This window comes from Ixodes scapularis, unplaced genomic scaffold (genome assembly GCF_016920785.2).
Source record: "Ixodes scapularis isolate PalLabHiFi unplaced genomic scaffold, ASM1692078v2 ptg000597l_1___fragment_1__unscaffolded, whole genome shotgun sequence".
Lineage (NCBI taxonomy): Eukaryota > Metazoa > Arthropoda > Arachnida > Ixodida > Ixodidae > Ixodes > Ixodes scapularis.
Window position 1 is genome coordinate 4980850 of NW_024610006.1, and position 23462 is coordinate 5004311.

At 43.5% G+C, this 23462-nt stretch overlaps 1 protein-coding gene across 1 annotated transcript; it reads right to left on the reverse strand.

Annotated features, from left to right (window-relative positions):
- Nucleotides 1-389: 389 nt before the first annotated feature.
- On the reverse strand, nucleotides 390-22706 carry LOC121834146. The gene is made up of 5 exons (XM_042287884.1): nucleotides 22676-22706; nucleotides 22376-22565; nucleotides 9775-9901; nucleotides 6199-6266; nucleotides 390-539 (listed from the first exon to the last, which is right to left on the reverse strand). Exons 1-5 carry the CDS (start codon nucleotides 22704-22706, stop codon nucleotides 491-493), a joined length of 465 nt encoding a protein of 154 aa, XP_042143818.1. The 3' UTR covers nucleotides 390-490.
- Between the last annotated feature and the right edge of the window lie 756 nt (nucleotides 22707-23462).

Here is a 23462-nt window from a genome sequence, read left to right on the forward strand (position 1 = left end):
TCTGCTCTCACCGGCATCTCTTTCTGAGTGCAAATAAATATTATCATTATCATTATCATCCCTTCGAAGGGCAATGGAAAGCGGCATCCTTCAGCCTGGTGAATTCTGCTAAGTAGGAAATTAAACATTTCACAACTGTATTTGACGGTGGGGTCAATGGTGAGGCCGCCACACTGTGTGTAATACAGGGGTCTTCTATCTTCGGTAATAATTACCAAAACAAAACTAACAAGGAGGTATGTAGACAAATGGTCACCAAACTGTACCTTGCACATCTGTGTGAATCTTTATATTTTTAATTATCGAAGTGAGCTCTTGCCAATAGAAAATATAATCTATTGTTTTCCTTAATCTTCATCCCACTTCATAAATTGGGATACACACTGGGAAATGATCACAAGCAGGCGAAGCATAACATTACAAGTGGCTATGCAGATAACATAATTTAGTCAAAAAGGCTGTCTGAAATTTAGCATTTGCTAAGATTCGTTTACAAATCCCAGCGGTCAGCTCCTTGTAGGCTCGATGAGAAGGGCACTCTGCAAGTTAGATGTAGTAAATACTTTACATACCATCGCAAAATAAATCGCAAAACGCAAGAGAACAAGTGGCACGACACTGTGAAACAATCGGCCTCACTAAGATTGCTAAAGTTAAAGGCAGCTAGAATCCTTTTCTGACACCTTTCATTGAGGTAAAAACCCATAAGGAAGGCAGACCATTACAAGTCAAAGTGGAAGACAAAGGAACTTGGCCACATGTAACAGCAAGGGAAATACAGGAACATGTACCACTTCAAGTTGAAGATCCAATCTAGGTCCATAATTCCGATGAAGTAATTGAATTTTGGAAAAAACACCAGCCCATCACAGCTTTTTCGGTAGAAACGAAAGACATGTTTTACAACATTCCACAGGAAAAAGCAACACAGGCAGTGGAAAAGAGCTTCGACGCTTTCGGCTTCAAGTTTTCAAAACGAGTGCGGAATCAGCATTAGGGATTTGCTAAGTCTCTTACAGACCTATTTAAGTTCTCTAAATGTCACGTTGAAAGATAATGTATACACTCAAAAAGAAGGGATCTGCATAGGGTCCTGCATAGCACCAGCTTTATGTGACCTGTTTATAGTAAAAGGAAACGGAGTTACAGCAGTTTTTCCAGGAGAATGGAGTCAGCAGGTGCTTCCGATATGTTGTCTATTTTTTGGTTTGTTTCCCAATACACCAAATGACAGACACATCATGCTCAAAGATCATGGAGAAGTAATATTTGGACGTGGGCTAGTCGGCGGTGCATAGTTAACATATAGTTAAAACAGAGTTCGCACTGTCATAATTATATATTTACGATCATAAAGAAGTTCCGAGAGGCGCACAAAGGACTTGAATTCACCTCTGAATTACTTGAGGGAGGTAGCCAACAATGCTTGGACATGAACACGACTTTCGAGAACACACAGATATGCTGGGTGTACAAAAACAAGAGGTGAGAAAGGAGTACTGCTGTATGACTCCGGACACACCAAGTTAGTCAAGAAAAGTGTTGGATCAGGACGCATCTGGCAAGCTATACAAAAAATATCATGTCACCACGGAGTCTTAAAAAACCTCGGGAGCCAGACACGCAGACTAAGTGCAAGCGGTTACCCAGAACCCTCACTGGTCGCCGACGCAGAAAAATACATTTCCAATCTCACAGAAAAAGCAAAACCATGGAGCAGATTGTGGACAAAAGGCCACTGGTGGTACTGCCGTACATACACAATTTCTGACATTAAATAAAGATCGCCGAAAATTTTGAAGTTAGGGTGGCATTATCTGCCCCTTTCAAGCTCAAAGGATAATGCAAAGAAGCAAATAAACTGGAGGACGAAACGAAGGGCAAGACATTGTGTCAAACGCAAATTTGTTGAATGTGCTGAAGGGCTGATACACAAGATAGCACTGACGTGCGGCAAATCCTACATCGGGCAGACCGGAAGATGTGTAAACGAACGACTCGGAGAACACAAACAGGCATGCGGTCAACTGCAAGCACCAGGCAACCTAGCCGGGCATTCTACAAAATGCAGCTGCGAAGCTCCGCTAAAGCCACTTTATTTTGGCCAGATCTTAAGATAGGACGACACGCAAAACCATCGAGGCTTTACATATGGTTTCAGAACAACACAAAACGTGCGTCAGCGTGCCATCAACAGCTTTGAAACAAAAAGTAGAGCTACTAAAGAAGGTACCACAGCATGTTGGAACAAAACACAGCTCCTAGGTAAATGCAGCGGAGACTGGCTCACCATCAGGTTCATATGTCTATGGCGGCTATTGCGAACACCACTGAGATCGGAAGCAGAAAAAAGCAAGGCACCAAATAATGGGGTTTTCTAGCCACAATAATTTTTCAAAATATGGTGTGGGGGAGAAAGAGGAGAAAGAAATTAGACTCGTTAGTCTGCGCCATTCATGCACGTTCTGTTTCTTCTATCCTGTTTTAGTTTTAACAATGTGCTGAGCTCAACACATTGTTAAACTTTGACTATTTTCATCATTCTTTGATTAAAAACGAGTCACTGCCCGAATGCTCGCCGAGGCTTTCACTGTCACGAGCTGAAGTTGAGTCGTCTCCAATTGTCATCACAAGCAAAGGGTACGTCCGAATCATCAAGCTTTTCGAACCGGAGACTGAAAACAGTAGTATCCTGTTTACATTACAATTACAACGCGACAACACAAGTTCTGGATTCATGGCATCGCGTTCGAGTATGCTTGGGTCGTGCTAGGTACAATATTTAGGTGCAAGGTGAGAAACATTCAAACCCAATACCGCTGCATGACCCTTTTAAGTTATGCATGTATCATGGGCCCTTCTGATAAGCACATGGCTATTATCTGGAACTTGAAGACAACTCCCCTGAGGAATTACAGGATGTGAATGAGACGGTGGATCTTCCTGAAAAACCGCAAGAGAAACCACCCAAAAAAAAAAGTCCTCCTGCAAGCAGGTGGACCTTCTCATGTTGGTCCTTGAGGAACAAGGGCACAGAGGCAAGATCTTCGTGAAGCAAGAGGAAGGACACACAGGGAAAGGCAGCGTCAGTTTGCAATTGTGCAGGAGTCCAATGATCTGCAGTGGGATTTCCTGCAGTTCCTAAAATCTAAACCCCAAAAGTAAAAAAATGAAAAATGCAAAGAAATAGCCTCCTTTTTATTTGACTTCGGATTGCAAGCGTTGGCATGCAATGCTTTCAGTGATCATTGTCCCGCCTTGAAGCCCAATTACAGACGTTCTGTTCAAGGTGGGAACTTGTTTGGGATGAACGTCCTACCCCCTGGTATTTCCTAAAGGTGGAAGTGAGTTGATGCTGAAATGTGGGTACAAACAGGCGAGGTAAACTCAACACTAAAAGGACTGGTCCAGCAATACCAGCTATTTATAGTTGCTCAAGCTATTTATTTTTTCTCATTGGCAAGCTATACCAAATGTACAACTGTCCGGTCCACTTTTTAGCTGATCAGCTGTATGCTTCAAGTGTGGTTGGTAATTAATTACTGCTATTGTACTAAAAAAGCTGGCAGAGATCTCGGGATGCCTAAGAACCTCAAAGGTACAGCAAGCTTGGAAAAATGCAAACATAATGCTGATCACAAGAAGAGAGATGTTGACACAAAAAGAGATGTGATCACAAAAAGAGAGACCATGGACAACCTGGCAAAACTTCAATTGGTATGTCTAATCCATCCTGACCCTGAGTTAATTGAGCCTCGTATGGCAGTTACAGTGCTCGGAATAGCTGTGGCAGCACTGATTGATACCAGTGAAAGTCTGTCGCTTAGTGGGGCCTACCTGATTGAACGATGCAAAGAGCAGAAAGCTAACCTGCACAAGACTAACGTGCGCCTAGAGCTGGCGTCAGGACCAGAAATGCTCACGAGTCATGCCGTGAGGTTACAGATCGGGTTTAACGAGAAAAAACGTCGTCAGCATTTCGTTTGCTCACGTGGTCTCACGGTACCACTAATTGTGGGGTTGGGGTGTGTGAAACTGCCATGAATCACGCGCAGTCACAGAGACGCAACGAGAAAGTGTGTGATCTGTGCGAAGGGTTCCCACAATCCCCTGCTGCTGGCGCTCTATGTATTTCAACCGGTCCATTGTAGATTCGCTGCGTAAAAAATATGCACGGTGGCTCGCGGCAGCCATTAGCGGTCTGGAGACATGGAAGAGAGAAAAACATTTTTTTTCTTCTTTAAGCCACGAAACAAAAACCAAAATATCCCCTCCAGACATGGTGTACACATTTGTGTACGGGACTTAGCAAATTTATCTACTCTTCAAATGTGGTTTGTACCTCTGAAGACACACTGTGTACAATCATGTACACTCTGTGAAACCAGAGCCATATATTAGGAGTTTGGCCATTCATTGGTATCAATGGGGTGAAAATCGGGGAGCGCTATTGGCCGGAAAGTTGATTGACAGGCCACTCGTCACCAATCAGAAGCCGCAAAACCTCCCCTAGCGGTGGTCGTGAGCGTTACAGGTAAAGCAGGGTTCGGTAAATTCATTTTAGCGTCGCTAGAGTTAGAAAAGTTAAGTGCCTGGTGACTGAAAACTTGGTGCATGTGAGCTTTTCGTCATAGCATTCTTTAATGGTAGAATAAATGAATGTGCACTCGAAACCCTGCCAACCAAATCGAAGAGGACCGAACACGCGGACATGTACGTTTAAATGACGTAAAAAAAAGTTTGTGTAGCCGCGGGAGTTGCGGTCTTGTCTGAAAAATGGGTAGTTCTTGTGCGTTGAAGTGCCGGAACAGAGCTTCCAGGGGAATTAGCTTGTTGAAGCTGCCGGAATCCCGGAGGAGACGGAAACTGTGGCTTTTGAGAATCAAGCGTGGCACGGGGGGGAAACCTCCCAACTGGACGTACCTCTGCGAGGCGAGGTATTGTTCATTGTTAATATTGTGACGCGAACACGATGGACACAAGTGCACTGCGACCAAACCGCGTATTTTGTGATCTTTTCTCTACTGCCGTGGAAGCGTCCTGTGTACTTTCGCTTCACCGCAGAAAGACGAGTGGTTCAGGCCTGTGGCGTCGTGCGATGATGGATTTGTAAGACCGCATATTTTGAAAGCATGAGCCTCTCATCAGCGGAATAACTGTACTATGACTTGAGCCGCTGAATACACAGCTTTGACGTCTACCAAAACGTTATCCGCTGCAGGACCACTTCCAACCCTCCCAGTTCCAGACGAGGTGCTCTGACGACTGGAGGAGACAGAAAGCCACCAGCAGTTCCAAGCTTGTTTCTACATTCTGAAAGTCAAGTGAGTGCGTGTAACGAGGATAAGTGAGATTTTTGTTCCTTTGGTAATTACCAAGATTATGAGAGTAAATTAAAAGCAATAATTGATCTTGTGTTAAGATGTTTTTACTGACATGATTTGAAAGAGGCACAGGTGACCTATAATATTGTGGACTTGGTGTGCTGTTGACATCTCTGTTCCATGCCAGAGACCTTTTTTTAATTTGGAGTGGTCCTTGTGCAAGGGTGCATGAGACACCATCAGTCAGTGTTGCAGCCTGACGCAGCACAAAGCCCCGCCTCATGGAAATGTAAGTCGAAATCCAATAACTCATATTCTGTTGCTTCTGTTAAGTTAATGCATGAGGCATTCGTCACTCTCAGCTGCCTTGCAATGCAGCGACAGCCTCACCAGCTAGGTATGTGTCATGGTTCTTGGTCCAGTGGGTGCTGCCCACCTCACGAGACACCCCAAGCCATGCAAGAACCTAAATACCTGGAATGCGCCTGTCCGTGTCGTATGTGTCTCTTTTTTCGTCCTGTTCGTTCGCGCCTTTTAACTTTTTAATCTAAATACCTCGTGCCTAAATAGCCAAACTTTCCAAGCAACTCTCATTTGCTCTTCACTGCAATGTTAGTATAAATTTTTCACTGCAATGTTAGTATAAAGTAAATTACTTTATGGAAATTTTCCTTTCACAGCTGCGCTCTCCAGGCATTCTGCTGCGGCAAAATGGGCGAAATCCATGATAAGAAGAGTGAACCTCGTCCGTAGGAAAGTAACGCGGACAGCCAGGAAAGTTCCAACTGATTTCGAAGACATCAAGAGCGAGTTTCTAGCAAGAGTTGAAGACGTGGTGCGCGAAAATTAGATTCCGAAAGACATCGTAGTTAACTGGGACCAAACTGGCTCGAAGCTAAGCCTGGTAAGCCACTGGATCTCCACAGGATCTCCACAAATCTCCTTGGTTGGACGTGACAACAAGAGAGTGATTACTGTCCTGATCGCAATAGACTACTTCCATAAAGCCCTGCATGCAACACGGCGCGCGTTGCACTCTGGGAACTAGTTGGCCAGGGAGGAGGGTGGCATGGTTTCGGTTTCGATCGACACGTCGACAAGAGATTGTTTTCTGGTCCCGAGAGCGTCATTTGTGGTCTCTAAACTAACCTAAATGGCCAGACCTCGAAGCTTTAGCACAAGCCCGAGACGTATAGCTTGTCTTAAAACATGCTTGTTTTATTTTTGTACTTGAGCCTTCCTGTTAGCGCTCCAATCGAGGTATGTGGACGAGCCAGTGCTGGGAGTCTCGACGCTGCGAAGCTCGGGTGCTCGGGGATCTTGCTTGTGTACGAACCAACAAGCTGTAGCAAACAATAAGTATGCATACATCGAGCTCGCGCCTTTACATTAGTGTTGTTGATCAGGAAGTTTGTTTGCTTCGTGCGTCCATAGACGAAATATTTCTTTTTGCAACTACTGTTTTTCTTAATGTGCCTGAGTATGCGAGGTAAAACTCGGAGGTGCCATTGAAAAGCTCAATTTGAACACACTACTTACCTCTTATCTGTACTGACCCGCAGCACTGCACGAAGTGAAGTCCCCACCCGCTTGCATTTCACTAATATTCAACATCGCGTATGCGCATAAAGTTATCCTGCAATCATATAAGCACATTCGCGCATACAGACCGTTTTAAGAATGCAAAAGTCGAGCACTTGTGTGACGAATGTCGCACCGTTCGCCGGAAGTGCGTCAGACGGGCATGAACCCCTATGCGGTCCGCATTGGAGTTCATGCCCGTCCGGCGCACGGTGCGACATTCTTCAGACAAGTGCTCGAACGAATTCAAAGCGCATTTGACGGTTGCTAATGGCCATAATATTTGTTATGTGTTTGCTTTCTTCCTGCCTGACTATGCCGAGATAATTTCAGACACACCGTTCCCGGCACAGATCTCGGACGTCAGTAAAAGCTTGTCCAAAAAGGCTTAGCGAGGAGTAGGAAACGCTTGTTAGGGCCTCCGTCGTAGCTAGCCGATCTCAGCGTTTGCGAAAAGTGAATCTTCTATCAGCATAAAATTTGAGTGGGAGATATATGATGTCATGAGGAAGACATCATAGTAACTTTTGTGCAGTAGTGAGGTCGAATTTATTGCGTTTCCTTAAAAGTTCATGCGTAAACGCTGGCCTCAACTTTGATATCCTGTGAGGATGCGGCTTGCTTTTCGCCCAATGAAGTAACAAGAAGCGGACGTTTGGCAAACAAAATGCGTGTAAGGCTCCAGACGAACAAATTTCAGTTGTAGCTCACTGGTACTAGACGGGATTACTGACATTTAGCTCAAAGATGCACTCGTGGGGTGAGGTGACTAAGCCACGACTTACTACGTTCACATACGCACGCACAATATCCGGTGTTTCGGGAACCAAGGAAATTGCCCCGGTCTTTGTTTTGTATCGCTCCAGAATGAGTGTATTGTACGTTCGTGACAAGTCAGATAATCGAAAACACAAGCAGCGCGTTCGGTCGCGGCGTGATAGCATGAGATGGAGCTGCTCAGTCGAAACCGAAACTGAGTGGCCAACTAGTTCCCAGAGTGCACTGCGTGGTATTTCGCCGCAATGGGGCGCGTCGGTTTTGGAAGAAGTCCATTGCACTGGGAGGAGCCGTTCTGCCTCCCCAGATAATCTACACGGGAAAGACAACGAGATGCCGTGTAGCAATTGGTTTTCCAGCCCCCTGGGACATCTCGCATTCCCCAGACCACTTGAGTACTACCAACACGATGCTGCGTTACATAGACGCCATGCTTGTACTATAACTATCTACATTAGTGCGAACACATCTCTGCGTGGCCCGTGGTACTATCAGGGCCTCCTGTCGACAGCTCTTTGAAGTATGCGGAGAGCAAGTTCGTCTGCTTCTTGTGCAGGGGTTGCAGTAACGTCAGAACGCCGAGCTCTGATTGGCTCGAATGAAAAAATAGTGGGTCGCCACGACCCACTATCTAAACGTCGTCTGCTCCTTTGCAACGTCGTCTGCTAATCAACAGCTGTCTTACCTTTACGAACGAGCTCTACTTCACCTTTCAGAGAGGGCAGACGAAATAACTTGAGAGGTAAGATGTGTTCTTGTCTAACAACTAGCAGACACACATCAAGGAGTGAAGCCAAAGGACTCGCGGCCGAGATGGCTGACGCGCCAAGGATTGTTTGCTAAGAACCGAGAACGAGGGAGGTTACCGTCCGCAAGTTCCCTCTTTTCGTGTACGGCGAGACTCCTCACCCTTTAATGGCTTCAGCGGGTTGGCGCGGTTGACGCAGTTTACATCGTCTGCTTTACGTCTGTTAGTCAAAGCAATGGCTGTTTTATCTTTCCTGCGTCTGTCGGAGATTCACCGCTTTTTCACAGACAAGAATGCGGCCTTCGAAAAAGGCGAAGGAAAATACCTTGTAGGATACGTCCTTTCTTTTGAGGCGAAGAGCTTCACTCTAGTAGCGAATATACAGGCGTCGTTTAAGAATTGTAGCTACGCAGTAAAAATGACGCTCTCCGATAAAGGCGACATTTTAGAGAGTCACTGTGAGTGCCTTTGTGGGGCCGCAAAGTGCAGCCCCGTGGTGGCTACTGCACTTTATGAAAAAGTTGTCCTGGAGCCGCGCGCGCGCACCCACAAACTGGAAGGTCATTGAGTTTGTGCATGCGCGCGCTTTCCGCGGCAACGGTCGCGCCCGCGGAGAGAGCCTTTTTATGGTTTTCGCTTTTGTCACCTTATTTTTGCTTTTGTACTGGGTTTGTTTTAGGCGTCGGTTAAAGGCTGCCGGTTTGCTTGGTTCCGAAGTCGAAAAGGAAGCGGGACCCGCTTTCCTTTCAGCTTTCGTCACCTTTGCTCGGTCACAATGGCTTCTTGTGATTTTTCTTTTCTTTTTCTTTTTTTCAATGATTCTCTTCTTTTTTTTTTCCGTTCACGTTGGACCGAAGACTGCAGCGGTCGTGGCTTCGAATTGCGCTTGCTCGGAGGAGGCGGAAACAAGCTACCCGTGAAGCAGTGGATTTTGCTCGACAGTAAAATGAGTCGCAAGTAAGATACCAACCCGAGATTTGAGTTCAGTTAATCTCCTGTCTAGCTTCGCTATACACAGACCAAAAAAAATCACATTTTTAAACTTTTGTGAAACTTTTCGAGCTCGGTACCCGAGTCATGGCCCACCCCACAATTTTTGAGAATTTCAGGCGGTGGTGGGGGGGGGGGGGGGGGGGGGGGCGTTGACTCGGGATATTACGGTATATATTTTATAGCTTTCATAGTTGAACAGTACAGCGCACATATACTGAACTACACAAAGTTAAGCCTCATAAAAAGTCCTACCTCTGGAACACGAAAGTAAAAGAATAAAGGTCTCAGCTGTTCTACAAGGAGTGCGCTCTGGAGAAGGAGCACATGCAAGTACATTCAAATAGAACATACATTGTCGTGGGCTTCGTTCGAAGTAGCAAGGGCCGCCTCCGAGATGTTCTGAGCCTCGTCAATGATCTTGGCAATCTCGTCGTAGGCCAGGGCCGAAGAAGACGTCTGCTGTGTGGAGTTCAGGATTCTGCAAAGGAGTACTCGTTCAGTAGGTACCCTCGTCGTCTCCCACACGGAGCCACGCATAAAAGCATTTGGACGTCCACCAGAACGTCTGGTAATAACAGCAAAACACCCTCGGCCAAATACAATTCAGATATGTCTGCCCATGAATTGGCCAACTACAACCAGAACAGAAATTCTCCAATATTTGTGTTGCTCGCATTAAAGGTTCTAAGCAGGTTGCACACTTAGTGGCCTGAAGTGAATGGTGCTGTCAAAAACTCGCGGATGAAGATGACGCAATACAGTGTCACTGGACGGGGTAAACTGAAAGCCTTGTTTTGGATGACAACCAATTAGCTCGCTAAAATCATGTTTGCCACATTTTTCCTGTTTGGATGTATCAGTTTTCCTCGGACGCTGACACTCTTCGATTGTGGAAAGCTTCACGAGGTGAAGACTAGAATAAATGCCACTTCTAACGAGGGTTAACATGTTTTAGCTCTGTTGAGCATGCACAGGGTAGTCCCAGCTAGAAAAAGTAAAACTTCATGGCCTGCTTGCTCAGCAAGCCACTGTCATGGTAAAAACTTTTGGGGAAATAAATCCTACATGATTATAAATGAAACTTGCTGAAACCGTGCATTTGAAGTTAATAAACCCAAATATAATGTTTCTCATTTTTTATTAAAAAATGTCTTCTAAACACATTTCTTTAAGGGGTTAGGACATGCCGAAAATAAAATGAGATAACTACCGTAAATTCCGAGAGATAGCCCACCTAACATTGAGAGCGGGTGAAAATATAGGAGTGGGCCAACTTTCGGAGTACGATCGAGAAAAGTTTGAAAAAAATTGCTATATTTAGGTTGTGTCCCTTCCAAGCTTTCTTATGGTGGGAGGGACAACAAAGCAAAAATGACTGTACTTCCCAGTCAGCAACGTTCGCTTATACCTCGCCAAAGCTAACCAGCCGCATTTATGCTGAGGCCATCATTGATCCCAACACTACTTGTACTAGACTGGGCTATCTCACGGTGTTTAATAAAACATAGGAAATCAAGCCAAAAGTAGGGGGAGGGCTATTTTTCGGGGGTGGGGCATCTCTCGGAATTTTACGGTATACTGCTATCACACATTGTATCTTCCTATATTTTTTCCAGCATTAGTAGAGATGCACGGAAACTGGAGCTTAAGTTAATGTGTCTTCGTATATCAAATTGACTCCGTAAGTGTGACGTCATGGGTCCAAACAAATCGTTGCTAGGGTCGTTATGGACAAATACATGTGGCTCGGTTTTGCTGCGAAAACTTGAGCGTTCAAAAATCAGGAGTAGGATTCAAACTTCTAAAAATCACATATATACAAAGCTTGAATGTCATATATGTTTCGACAGAAGTGTGCCGGTAATCGCTACTTTCTGAAATATTTACGACTGCAACTTCCGGTCCTTAAGATGCCTGCAGCAGACGACGAATGCAAGAAGTATGCCGTCTGCCACACGCCGGCCGGCGAAGCCGGCGCAGTCGTTTGAATCGCGTGAATAAAGACGATATTCTGATATTGCATTTGTTTGAAATATAATGAGTTTCAGACACTTACAAGAATTCATAGTGGGATAAGATGCAAAATATGGTTTTTCGAAAGTCCTGGCGTCGATCGAGATGATCGTCTGCTCAAAGATCACATTTGCACCCGTGAGAAAAGCACTTCAGGCGATCGGTTGACTTCCCAAATTTTGTTTGAGGACTCGCGCTATGGGAGGGTGCTTCGTACCTGGTTGTAACCATCGCGTGGAGAAAGATTCTTGTAGTTTCTTTAGATTTCCGCAAGACCCCAAAACGCGAAAGTACTGGATAAAAAACATAAGGTGAGTACATGTAGCACTGGCGGACAGTCGCCTTGGTGTAAAAAAAAAGGACCGAACCAACCGAGAGCACGTAAAACCCGTATTCTGTTCGGTCATAATGTCTTAAAATATGGCGCTATATTTATATATTATTACTATAACATTGATAAAGTAGTTGCATGCAAGTAGTAGTGAGAGTAAAATCCAGCTGAAACCTGCAGTAGTCTTACATTGCTATGGTAAAGCAGCGTTAAGAAGTATGCCTGTGTCCATGCGCTATCCGGTTATTTTGTTTATGCTTATATATCTACCTTTGCTGTTGTTTTTTCATTGTGCTCTTCATATGTTCCCCTTTACGGACTAGCTCTTGAATTTAGCATATTTAGTACAAGACTGGTGGATAGCGTTCTCCTTGTTCACCTTTGTTTATATATACTTTTAATTGAGTGTTTTATTTAACTATATATTATTATTATTATTTTATTGAGGAACAACTGCAAGGTTGTTCAGGGGTACAATAAAACGTTGATTGACTATTATTATTTTTTTAGGAGAGCAGACAGCGAGCCGGGGCAACAAGCACGCATTTGCAGTTGCCATTTCAAGGATGGAAAAAAAAGCAAAATGCCAACCATTTTCCCTTGGAATAAGGAAACTCGTTTCGAATTTCCAGAAACCCAATGTGGACGGAGGTGAGGACCTGAATATGCGTTATATTTCATTATAAGGTTAATAACACACAATTAATTTTTTCTATCTCTTTATATTTAACAAATATTGTTTGATGTAGCATATAACCTGTGTGTATGCTTTGCACACATTGTGATTTGCAGGATGCGAACAGAACCCCACACACCACAGCAGGCACACAAACCTACCACGTCAAGAGCTGTACTAGAAGCGGAGAATTACTTCCTGCAGAGAGTATGTGTGCTTTTAATATGTTCTTTAATTGAAAAGATGTCACATCAAACATGCCTCTTTAACATATGAATCATAACCATGATTTTTCATCTGAAGGTTTAAGTTAGCATGCCTACATGCACATATTTTCACATCCAAGACAGTGGCATCAGGAGTTGTGCGGGGAGGGGGTGGAGGGGGGGGGGGTGACAGGGGTGGGGTTGATTGATTCAGCCCCCCTTGCACAATATATCTTACTAGTATTACTTCAAACATCACCAGCTGCTTCAACACGGCAGATTATATAGTATAGCGAACAATGATTGAGAACTAGAAATAAGAGACTTAACTGGGAAAAACTTCAAAGAAGGGTTTGCTCTGATCTTAACTTTTGATGCACTTCAAACTTGAGTCAGTTGCCAAATTAAGATAAATATTTTCTTTTCTCCGGTTTGTATGCTGATTATGACTTGTCAAGGTTCCTCCGCAGATTTTAAGGGAAACCCATGTATATTGGGCACAAAATAGACTGAACTAATCATCAGCGATCATAATTTACTGTCAGCACTACTACATTCACAGAATATTATTATAGCATGCAACTCTGCATTTAAAGTATACATAAACTGAGAAGCGAGCTTACAATTTGACAGCATCAGTTATAGCACACATTTTTCGTTCCATTCAGGTCAGAGGGGGGTTACAAGTCGTACATACTGTAATTTGAGTACATATTTTGCTATGATATATCATATATATTAGGTTCACTAAATTATATTACAGGAGGAAGAGGCTTCCGGGAAAGAACACCAAAGACGGTTCACCTTCAGTTCAATTGAGGAGAAAACCAACCTGGTCGTTCTCTACACGGGGCTGCCACACAAAGATATGTTTTATCTCTTGCTAGAGCTGTGCCAGAGGTTCACCATAAGCTACCATGCGGGATGGCAGGTGCAGTCCATTGAGCTGGCTGACCAGCTATTCATGACTCTCGTCAAGCTGCGCTCGAACACCACCCACCTTGACCTTGCTGTTCGATTCAGCTGCAGCACTGCCACAGTCTCAAATGTGGTGCTCACATGGGTCAACATATTACACAAGGTGCTTTGCGATGGGCTGATGGGCCAGATTCCTTCGGTGAACAAGGCCTGTCTCCCGTCATGTTTTGCCAGCTTCACCAACTGCAGAATCATCCTCGACTGCACAGAGGTTGAAGCTGCTGTCCCAAAGGTATTAAATACAACTGAAGTTTTCAGCTTAGCCATATGAAGGAAATATGTATTATATTCTGCCATATCACACAAATACATTTCATTGCCTTAGTATCGAAGAGCATTCTGCTCTATCTTCCTAGCAGTGAATTTTTAGGTCACGGGCCTCAGGGTGCTGCCTCCGATTTGTTTTTTGGCAATCATTAACTTTATAAACTACAGAAGTAATACAATGTCAAATATAAAATGTCAGAAAAAAAAAACACAAGAAAGAATTGCAGCTGCTACAGGACCTGAACGTACACAGCTCACATACCGTTCAATGTTTCACACATATCACATTCTCCTGCCTGACCTATATTTCTAGCAATTGTTTCGCAACACATGTGTTTTGAGTGCTTGTAATATTGGGTGCCTCAGCCCAAATTTGTAACAGCCTATATGTAGGTGGCAAGAAATGTTGCCAACACATACAGTACTGCCTGAAAGCAGATGCTGTCTTTGCCCAAGTGGTGATGTAACTTGTGAAGAACGTCAAAGTGCGATGATTAATGATAATCTTGTGAGAGACAAGTTTGAAATAGCTAAGTAAATAATTGATGCCATATAAAAACTCAAAACTTTTATAAAACATGTGCATAAATATCTACATGAACTCCTGGAACTTCTGCTTCTCCCAATGCACGCGGAAGCACCGTGAGAAAGCAGCAGTTCGGCTGAGCCTCGATCTGCTGGTTTTCTTGATCATGGTAGATCTCCATCAAAACATAACAAAAATCACACACGTCTTTGCTGCAGTCAAGCGCACTTCCCTCTTAAGAAGCTGGTATATAAGTTCTCAAACCTATGTGTTTCCTCTTAGCCCAGGTTTTCCGAAGAGCACTGAGTGAAATTTTATATTTTATAAATGTAAGATAATCTACCTTAAAATGTATAATTACTTACCCACTTTGTGGCGGAGGGTGTTAAGTATACATGACCCACTCGTGCCACTTCAAGAGATATAATTTGAGTGCTATTGTGTTTCAGGACAGTCTGAGCTAATCTGCTCATTTGTCTTTCAAAAATCCTCAATAACTTTGTTTTCATTTTTTTCTACAATGCAACAGGAGATGAAACTCCAGAACATCTTGTACAGCCCCTACAAGCGCAGCACTACTCTGAAAGGCCTGGTTGGTGTGGCGCCAAATGGGGTTTTGACGTATGTCAGCAAACTCTACCCAGGATCCAACACGGACAAAGATATCGTGAAGGACTGTGGCGTGCTAAAACAACTGGTGCCAGGGGACCTTGTCCTCGCAGACAAGGGCTTCCTGATCAGAGACCTCCTCCCTCCTGGAGTGAGCCTTAACATACCACCGTTCCTCTCAACGCCACAATTCACACCACAACAGGTCCTGCTGACGAAATCAATTGCCAGGGCCCGTGTGCACGTTGAGAGGGCGATCGGTCACATTAAGGGCTACACGATACTGGAATACATTCCAGTTACATTTTTTCCCATCGCCTCAAAAGTCTGGGAAGTCTGTGCTGCTCTAACAAATTTCCAAAATCCACTTCTGAAGGAAGTCGAACAGTTTTACAGGCCGAAGAACTAGCCTGGAAGTAGCTTTTGTAAAAGGGGTGTGAATAATGATTTTCCAAATCAAATCGAGCGCGAATCGAATAATTTTCTATTAGTTACCGAAGAGTTGGGTGCAGACTATAAATTATTATGTTTTTTAGAAAGCATTAAAAGAACAAAATGCTATATACAAATTACTAGAATTAAAAGGTGTGATTAGATAGAGGCAGAAACTATAACAGTTTGTACGAGTTTTCTGGCCACAGCAGGATTTTGGCAGAATGTAAAGTGCAAAAGAAGCATATAAATCACATCAAGAGGCCACTCGGAGTCAGTCAATACAAAGTATATACCCAAAACAGAAGAAACGAACAAGGTCAAGATGCGGAATGTGAGCTCACAACTCAGATAGCAGAAACAATTGCAAGAAAAAAATTATACAACTTGTAATTACACGTCTTTCCACAAGCCACATTGGGATAGAAGTAGTTGAAGATTTATAATTCAAAGCATGCAAGATTAATTTCATGAAAAAGTGTGCAGTTAACAGTATACGCGCAGTAGAAGACAGGTAGAATGACCCCATACGAACATTGACCGGTACTGCTCGCGATCATCCTGTATAGGTGTGTGGCAAAGGCCTGTGAAGAAAAATTTGTGGCATGAATCATTTAGAGTGGTACTGAATCTTCGAAAATTATTAGAAAAATATTTGAAACTTTAGAAAACATTTGATTCAGATGCTTAAGACGCTGAATCGAATAGGGCGATATTTGACCCCTTATTAGAAAATTATGCAGATTTTTGCACCCCTAACTGGTAAGCTACTCCCAGGTAAAGCGTGCACATCCACTATAAACTCATTACAAGTAATCTGGTTGAAGCAGACATTTGTATACTTATTTGCCAGGTTTGGCTGGTTTTTCTTCCTGCCGGTGATTCAACCTCGGATCTGCATAGTGCCCACTCTTTTTACAACGTACCAAAATGTTGTTCATCATCAAGGTCTGAATTACGAGTTTAGACTGTTCTAGGCCAAACGCACAGAAACCTCACCTTAGCTTACGTTTTTCATGCACCTATTGTTCTATATGTCGAAAAATGCCTTTTTAGCAACCCAGCTTGTAAATATATTGTGGGTGCAGCAGCATTTCACCAGTTTGGCCCCTGTGTTATGTGTTCAATTCTCGTACTGGTGAAAAATGTGTGTGTCATCACAAGTGGAAGTCACCCTTGTATTCCTACTAAAGGCAGGTGTTTCTTTTTAGAGGTTTGCGTTATTAAGAAACAAGGAAAGTAATTCAGGACACCAACCGAACTCGCATGGCATGTTGCATTGCATGTTGTTATGTGCACTTCTTTTCTTGGATGAACTTTTGATTATTAAACTATATTTCAAACACAATAGTCGAGAGGCCATGGATGTTCTACAATAAATGAAACACGGATAACTTGGTATAATTTCAGTTGCCATCCATACTTTCCCCTAATTTCCTTACTCAAATACTGAATGCATAAGGATTTTTTGACCAAAAAAAAGTTTCTTGGCTGTCTTTACCCTAAGAAAGGTGTATAGGCAGTTTAGACATGACTGAGCCATGCATTTAAGCCTTTGATTATAAGCTTCCTCACTAGCTTACATAGTGGCTAACAAGATTTGGAAGTCTCTTAATTATAATAATGCTCAATTCTCTGTTCTCAGCGAAGGTTGCTTGGGGGTTTCTGCTATTTTAAAAGATATTTGAGAATTTAAGTGTGGAACTGGAAGCCCCTGTATCTGTGAGGTATATGTCAATAAATATTTCCAAATGAATTCCTATAAATATGTGCCAGTGAGTACTGCTTGCTCCAGTCCCTACCTATTTAACATTGCATTCAGCTCACTGATGGAGAGAGCTCTGTAGAAAAAAAAAACAAAGTATAAAATACAGAGCGAGATTATTGAGGAACACTAAATAGTTCACAATGGAAGCTTGACAGGTCAGAGATGTAACTGTTTGAAAGACACAGCTAGTATAAAAAAATACTGAAGTCATATGCTTCAGACAAAAACTAAATATATGTGGCTGCAGTAATGATTAACAGCTGGGCTGGTCATGTCTTCCTTCGTCTTCACTCATTGAATGATGTCTCTTGATGTGTAGTAGTGCGAAATGCATGCAGCCATGTCTCTCGTGTAGAAAAGACAGGATTCGTTAGATTGAACTGGATCATTTTCAGTTTCTTTTATTTTGCATGAATAATTATAGACAACAAACTGTACAGAGCATGACATAGTAGGCATAAACAAATGAACAATGGCTTTTATATTTGTGGTTAAATGCGAGAATAATGCGAGAAAATGCAATGTCATGTTTAGACTGCCTGAGTTGAGAATGTGGAGCTAAAAATACACTAGCATGTGCATAGTTCCCCTCTGTAGCAATACTAGTAAACATGTTTTGTATCAATTCGTGGCAAAAAGATGCTCCTAACATGAGAAGTAGTAAACAAATGACCAAATGTGTGATGATGAAGAGCAGCACCTGTAAATGCCTTTGTGTTCGAGTTCAGGGACATACGTAAGATGAGCATGAAAGTCAGTGTTGGGTAAAGTACACCTAAAAAGTATTTCAAGTAAAGTACAAAGTAAATGAGACGTGATGTACTTCAAGTAAAGTAGTAAGTACACTGGCTGCAATGTACTTGAAGTAAAGTACTATAAATACAATGTACTTTAAGTAAAGTAGTAAGTACACTGGCCAGTACTTGAAGTAAAGTACTATAAATACAATGTACTTTAAGTAAAGTACTACATGCTCAGAGAATGTACTTCAAGTAAAGTACAAGTTACCTAAACCTACTTGAAAAAGTACTTTTAAGTACAATGTACTTAAAGTACTTCCCAACACTGATTAAAGTACACGCAAGCTGGTCAGCTATCATGACTGTAGTAACCGTGAGACAAGAATCATGATTACTTTATTCATGATCTACATATTGCTAGTACGTGAATAAGTGTGGAATAAAAGTGTCATGATAAAAGTGCAGTAGAATGTTGAGATTAGCTGCCCACTCTGCATCCTTCTTAATGCCAACAGTGATACTGCCTTTTGGGTTCCAGATCGTGAGGTACCCCTTAGTTCGCTTCGCAAAATACATCTGAGCTTGGAGTTGGTGGTAGTGGTCATGGCCTTTGTTCACAAGCACGCTGCTGCCATCATAACGTAGGCTGTAGTCCTTGGCGTCCTTCAAGTGGCATAGCAACGACCCCTCACGAAATTTCCATGGGCATTTTACTTCAAGAACAGCCTCGTCTCCAACAAGACCATCTGGTGATGCACCTAACAGGCCCGACTCGTGCAGCCAGAGCCCTGTTGGCGTTGGCGTCAGGCTGGTGGCTTCGCTAAATGCCTTGATAGCATCTGGTTCGTGGATGATGCCCCATTGGACAGCTTTTACACCTTCCAGTGAGTATTCGCCAAGTAGGTGACGAAAGAGTGAAGGAGGAAAGCTGTCGTTCTCACACGCCTTGAGGACTTTTCCAATGTTACTCGCGGTCAGGCGTAGCTTTCTCTCCACTTGCCACAGCGGATTTGTGCGTTGTCCAGCTGTAGACTCTGCCAGCTGCTGGATCTCTTCACGTGACTTTGCGGCTTTCTCAACCAGATAGGCGGTTCGGTCGGCTGCCTGGGTGTATTCATCACTAAATATTAGGTCCTCAATAGTGACATGAATGGGCATGTCTGGCTCTCTGGACAACAGCCATGTGTAGCCAACTGTGGCCCCAAGAGCATCCAGGCGACTCCTAATCCAGTCTTTGTCCTCCTCACTAACGGGCCGATTCAGTGAAGCGGAAGTACATGGACTCGGAATCAGAGTCTCGACTGGTCCAACCTGTCTGTCCTTTGAAGTCGTCTTCATGGTCCATGTGCAAGCTCGATCTGTGCAGGAAATATTTTTATGAGCAAAGAGGAGGAGAGCTGCCATGTGATGGCATCGAAGGGAACCTCGAGGGCAGTTGCAGGTGGCCCTGGCCACAGTCTTGGGGTTCGTCATTTCAACCTGAAGAAAAAGATTTTTTTATAAAATTCCCTAGTTCAGCTCTATGTACCTGTCATTAGAATTTCCTGTTTGCAAAATCTTACTCAGCTTCACGAGCATGCTTCTTTGAAGCTTGACAGCGACATATAGCTATATCCCAATTAATTTTTTAAAATGTATTTATATGTTATTTTCTCAATTCGATAGATGAAAACAATTAAGAGGGGTCTTCTAAGTTGTCTAAAGTTCTTATAACTACAATGTATTTTACATTGAACTATATATTTTCGCGGTTTCAACGTAAATCAATGATTACAAGAGGGGTCTTTTTAATTGCGCACAATTAAAAAATCAGCCTTCTACAATGAAATTAACAACACTAAAAAGGGGCCCACTAGTCTACAGTTATTAAAATTACGATGCATTTTACAGGTTGTACTCGCATCGCGGGTTCGATGGAGATCTTCAACAAAAGATCACATCCACAAAATTTGATGTATACAAAAAAAAAAAAAAAAAGCAAACTAGTGCGAAATTGCGATAGACATGCGATTCTTTAATAACCTGACAACCTTAATAATAATAATAATAAACGACTTACCTCGACGGCGTACGATCTGTTTTTCATGCTGGCCTGCACTACGCCGGTAAAGCACTTAAGATCGTCGTCGTAACTGATTTGCATGACATGGTTGGACTTAACGGCATTTTCACCCCTTTCAACTAAACTCGGTTCTTCACAGAAAAAAACGCACAATGTGGAGGCCTCTACTGCCATAGCGATGCACTTGTTTTTGCCGCAATAGACGCCCGCTGCAACCGTGTCGTCTGCTACCAAAGCAAAGCGAAGTGTAATACTCCCAAAATGGCTTTCATCGTCGGAATACGACACTGAGACGACAATAACATCTTAATAATTAGATATCAAAAAGTTAGGTTGGTTACAAAAAATTATTTACTTACTCGTAAGCAAACATTTAGCCTCATCTGGAGTCTCCATGCATTGGTCCATAGCAACGTCCCTAGCAACGGTTTGTTTGGACCCAGACGCCATGTTGTGACGTCATCACTTACGGGGTCAATTGTCATTATATCAAAATATTTTACACTTCCCTTTGAATTCTATATATACGGGTTTGAATGTATCACTGTAACGAAGTGGTCATTCACTGCTGTCGCAACACTCTAGCTCCCGCCCCCGGTGTAAGAAGGCTCTTTAGGTGTAGAGACTCCGCTCTCCGCCGCGACCAGATAATGACACCCTGCGCGCTTCACTTCACGGAGCCACCCCTAGATGGCGCCGTAAGTTTCAGGCCATCCGGCAGCGTACCGGGCTACTTGTGCTAGCTGCCTGCTCGGCGTACAGCTTGCTTTCGGTGGCTACGGGTTCGCGTACGATGTGGTATGTAGGTGGGGCCACTATCATCTCTCTCAGCACACTGAAGTTTACATAACCCGAAAAATGGCAGGCGGACAAACAAGAGTAACTCCCTAATACCAGCTGACGCGGGGGTCTACGAGTGAGAAAGAAATATCCCTCTGCTGTAGATAATTTCTAGCCTAGCTTACATTAACGTCGGTAAGCGTTTGTAAAATGAATAAACTCTGAATGCATCGCAGGTAAACGATAACTTGAGTGCGACCGAAAGAAAAAAAAAAGAATGCACAAAAATAAAGAATGTTTAACACAAACCTTGTTAGCGGATAATAAACTGAATTGTTTTAAGCTCCGTTCGCGTGACTTTTCTAAAAAAATATATATATTGGGTTCGCAAATTACTGTTAATTCAACTGGACAAATAAAAAAAAAATTTTTTTTCAACATGCGGGGCAGCTAACGTGATTATTCTTTTACATATTAAGGCAGCCTTTGACTCCTGCTAAATTGAACTGCTGACCGAACTGGCACGAAGTTACACATTTTGCACGCAGTTTAATGAAAGCAGCTTTCTTTGAAAGGTTTACTTTGTTAGTACACTTACGTTGGCATGTAGCAGATTGCAACAAAAGTTTATAGTAACCACACTCGTCAAGGAAAACAAACCGGTTGTATTAATGGCACTTCTGATATAAGTATAATAATAATACAATCACAAACTTAAAAAAAAATAAAAGAAAATTGCTGTAAAAAGAGATGCTGTTCAAACATTGCTTAATGTATGACATACTCTATAGTTGCTTTTGGAGTTCTTTTCTACATTACGAGTCGCACAATCGGGACTCTTCCTTCTTCTCTCGAGACTACTTCTTTGCATCTCGGTTTTTTCCTTTGAAGTCCTGTTGCATTCTCATGCGATCCGAACCCTTTTGCACGTTCGACTGAAACCAGAGAAGCGTCTGCCTTCCACGGAGGTGTCTGCATTCCACGAGAACGCCAGACAGAATCCGACCCTGAACAGATGGGCAGTCTGTTGTGTCTGCGTCTACCGCATGCAAGACAATCCCATACTAGTCGCCCTCAATTCGGAGAAGAACAACAACCGAGCATGTGACTGATGCATTCGGCAGACGTCTTTATCCTGATCGTCTCTTTTACTAATATTTTCATGTCATTGTTTTCCCTTTCTAAAATGTTCACGTTTCCCCAGGCTGGAGAGCAGTCGGCGTGTTCATTCAAATGTTTGGCCATTTCCAAGTTCGGATCTTTGGTTTTTTACATTTCTTTTATGCTCTTTTCACCATTGCAAAAAAAAAAAAAAAAAATTTGGAAACAATTAGAGGGGGCGGAAGCAATGGGTGACTTGGCCCACGTTTCGGCAGAGGGCCGGCGACCGGATGGCCTGAACGTTTTGGCGCCCTCTAGGGGCAGGCGGAGAAAACATAGGAAAGGAGGGGAGATGATGTGTTCGCCGTTCCGACGGGGCGAGGAGAGGAGTCTCCACACCTAAAGAGCCTTCCTACACCGTGCTCCCGCCTTTGTCCGTGCCCTCCCGACGCAAGGGACTCACGTCTGGCACTCCCTGGCCTGCTGCTGGAGCTTGTGCGAGTGGATCTCCGCCTCCCGCACGTAGGGCACGGCCTTCTCAGTCGCAGGGCTCAGCTTCTCCAGGAACGTCTGCAGTTGGTCCACCATGTCTCGCAGACGGGCAGAGTTTTCACGCAGGCCCTGGGGGCAAAACGGGCCGGGGCGGTCATAATCTGGAGGTGCGTTGCATCGTCAAAGGTGCATTCCATATTCGCCCGCATTATACTTCACGAAACCGACGGGCACACTATTCTGGCAGGGGCAGTAGTGACACTGAATGCACCTCGTCGCTTCGCGGTGATGTTCAGCGCCATTTTGAGACATGCAATGCCATCTGGGATATTAAGAAGGAACTCTGCTTGAAGTTTCCGTTTCATTTTTTTTTTCTCTTCTGCGAGGGGGCGTTATTTTGCGTGACTTTAAAGTTCCAAGATCGTGAGTGATCGTACAGGCACAGCGTCTTCGCTGCACGCCGACGCCCCTCAGCAACATCACCTGTCTCGTGATTCCGGTGCATATGCAATTAGTTTTCTGGATAAAAGTGGCAGCAGTGAGTCAGAAGATGACTTTCATTGGATCTTAGTTTCAATTGTGGCAGTGGGTCGAACCAGCAGGAATTATCCACAGGTGCCTGTCGGTACGTTTCGTGTTAGCTCGCTGAAGGCATTTCTTGCCTCCGTGAGCTTCTGTGGACACACTGGGTGTGTTCGAAACGCTTTATTTTTCACCTGCAGGGCGTCAACCTTACGTACAATTGGTTTTATGCTGTCAGCAGGAAAACGAGTGGAGTTTTCTCTGAAAAAGCGGCCCGGTCCTGACCTCGGCGTCAGGCTACGGAGTAGCATGGAACGAGTTGGGTGGGGCTTTAAGGAATGGTACGGTCGTCACAAGGGCTGCAGAACAAGAGGTTTTGCATGGAAACTTTTCAAATTCGCAGGACTTGTTTCTAGAAAAGTAAGCTACAAAATATATGTTTTAATTTTTTTTACTCCTAATACTTTGCAAGGTACATCAAATCAAAATAACTTCTGCATTGGTTACACAAAATTTGACATTACATTTTTTGTGCT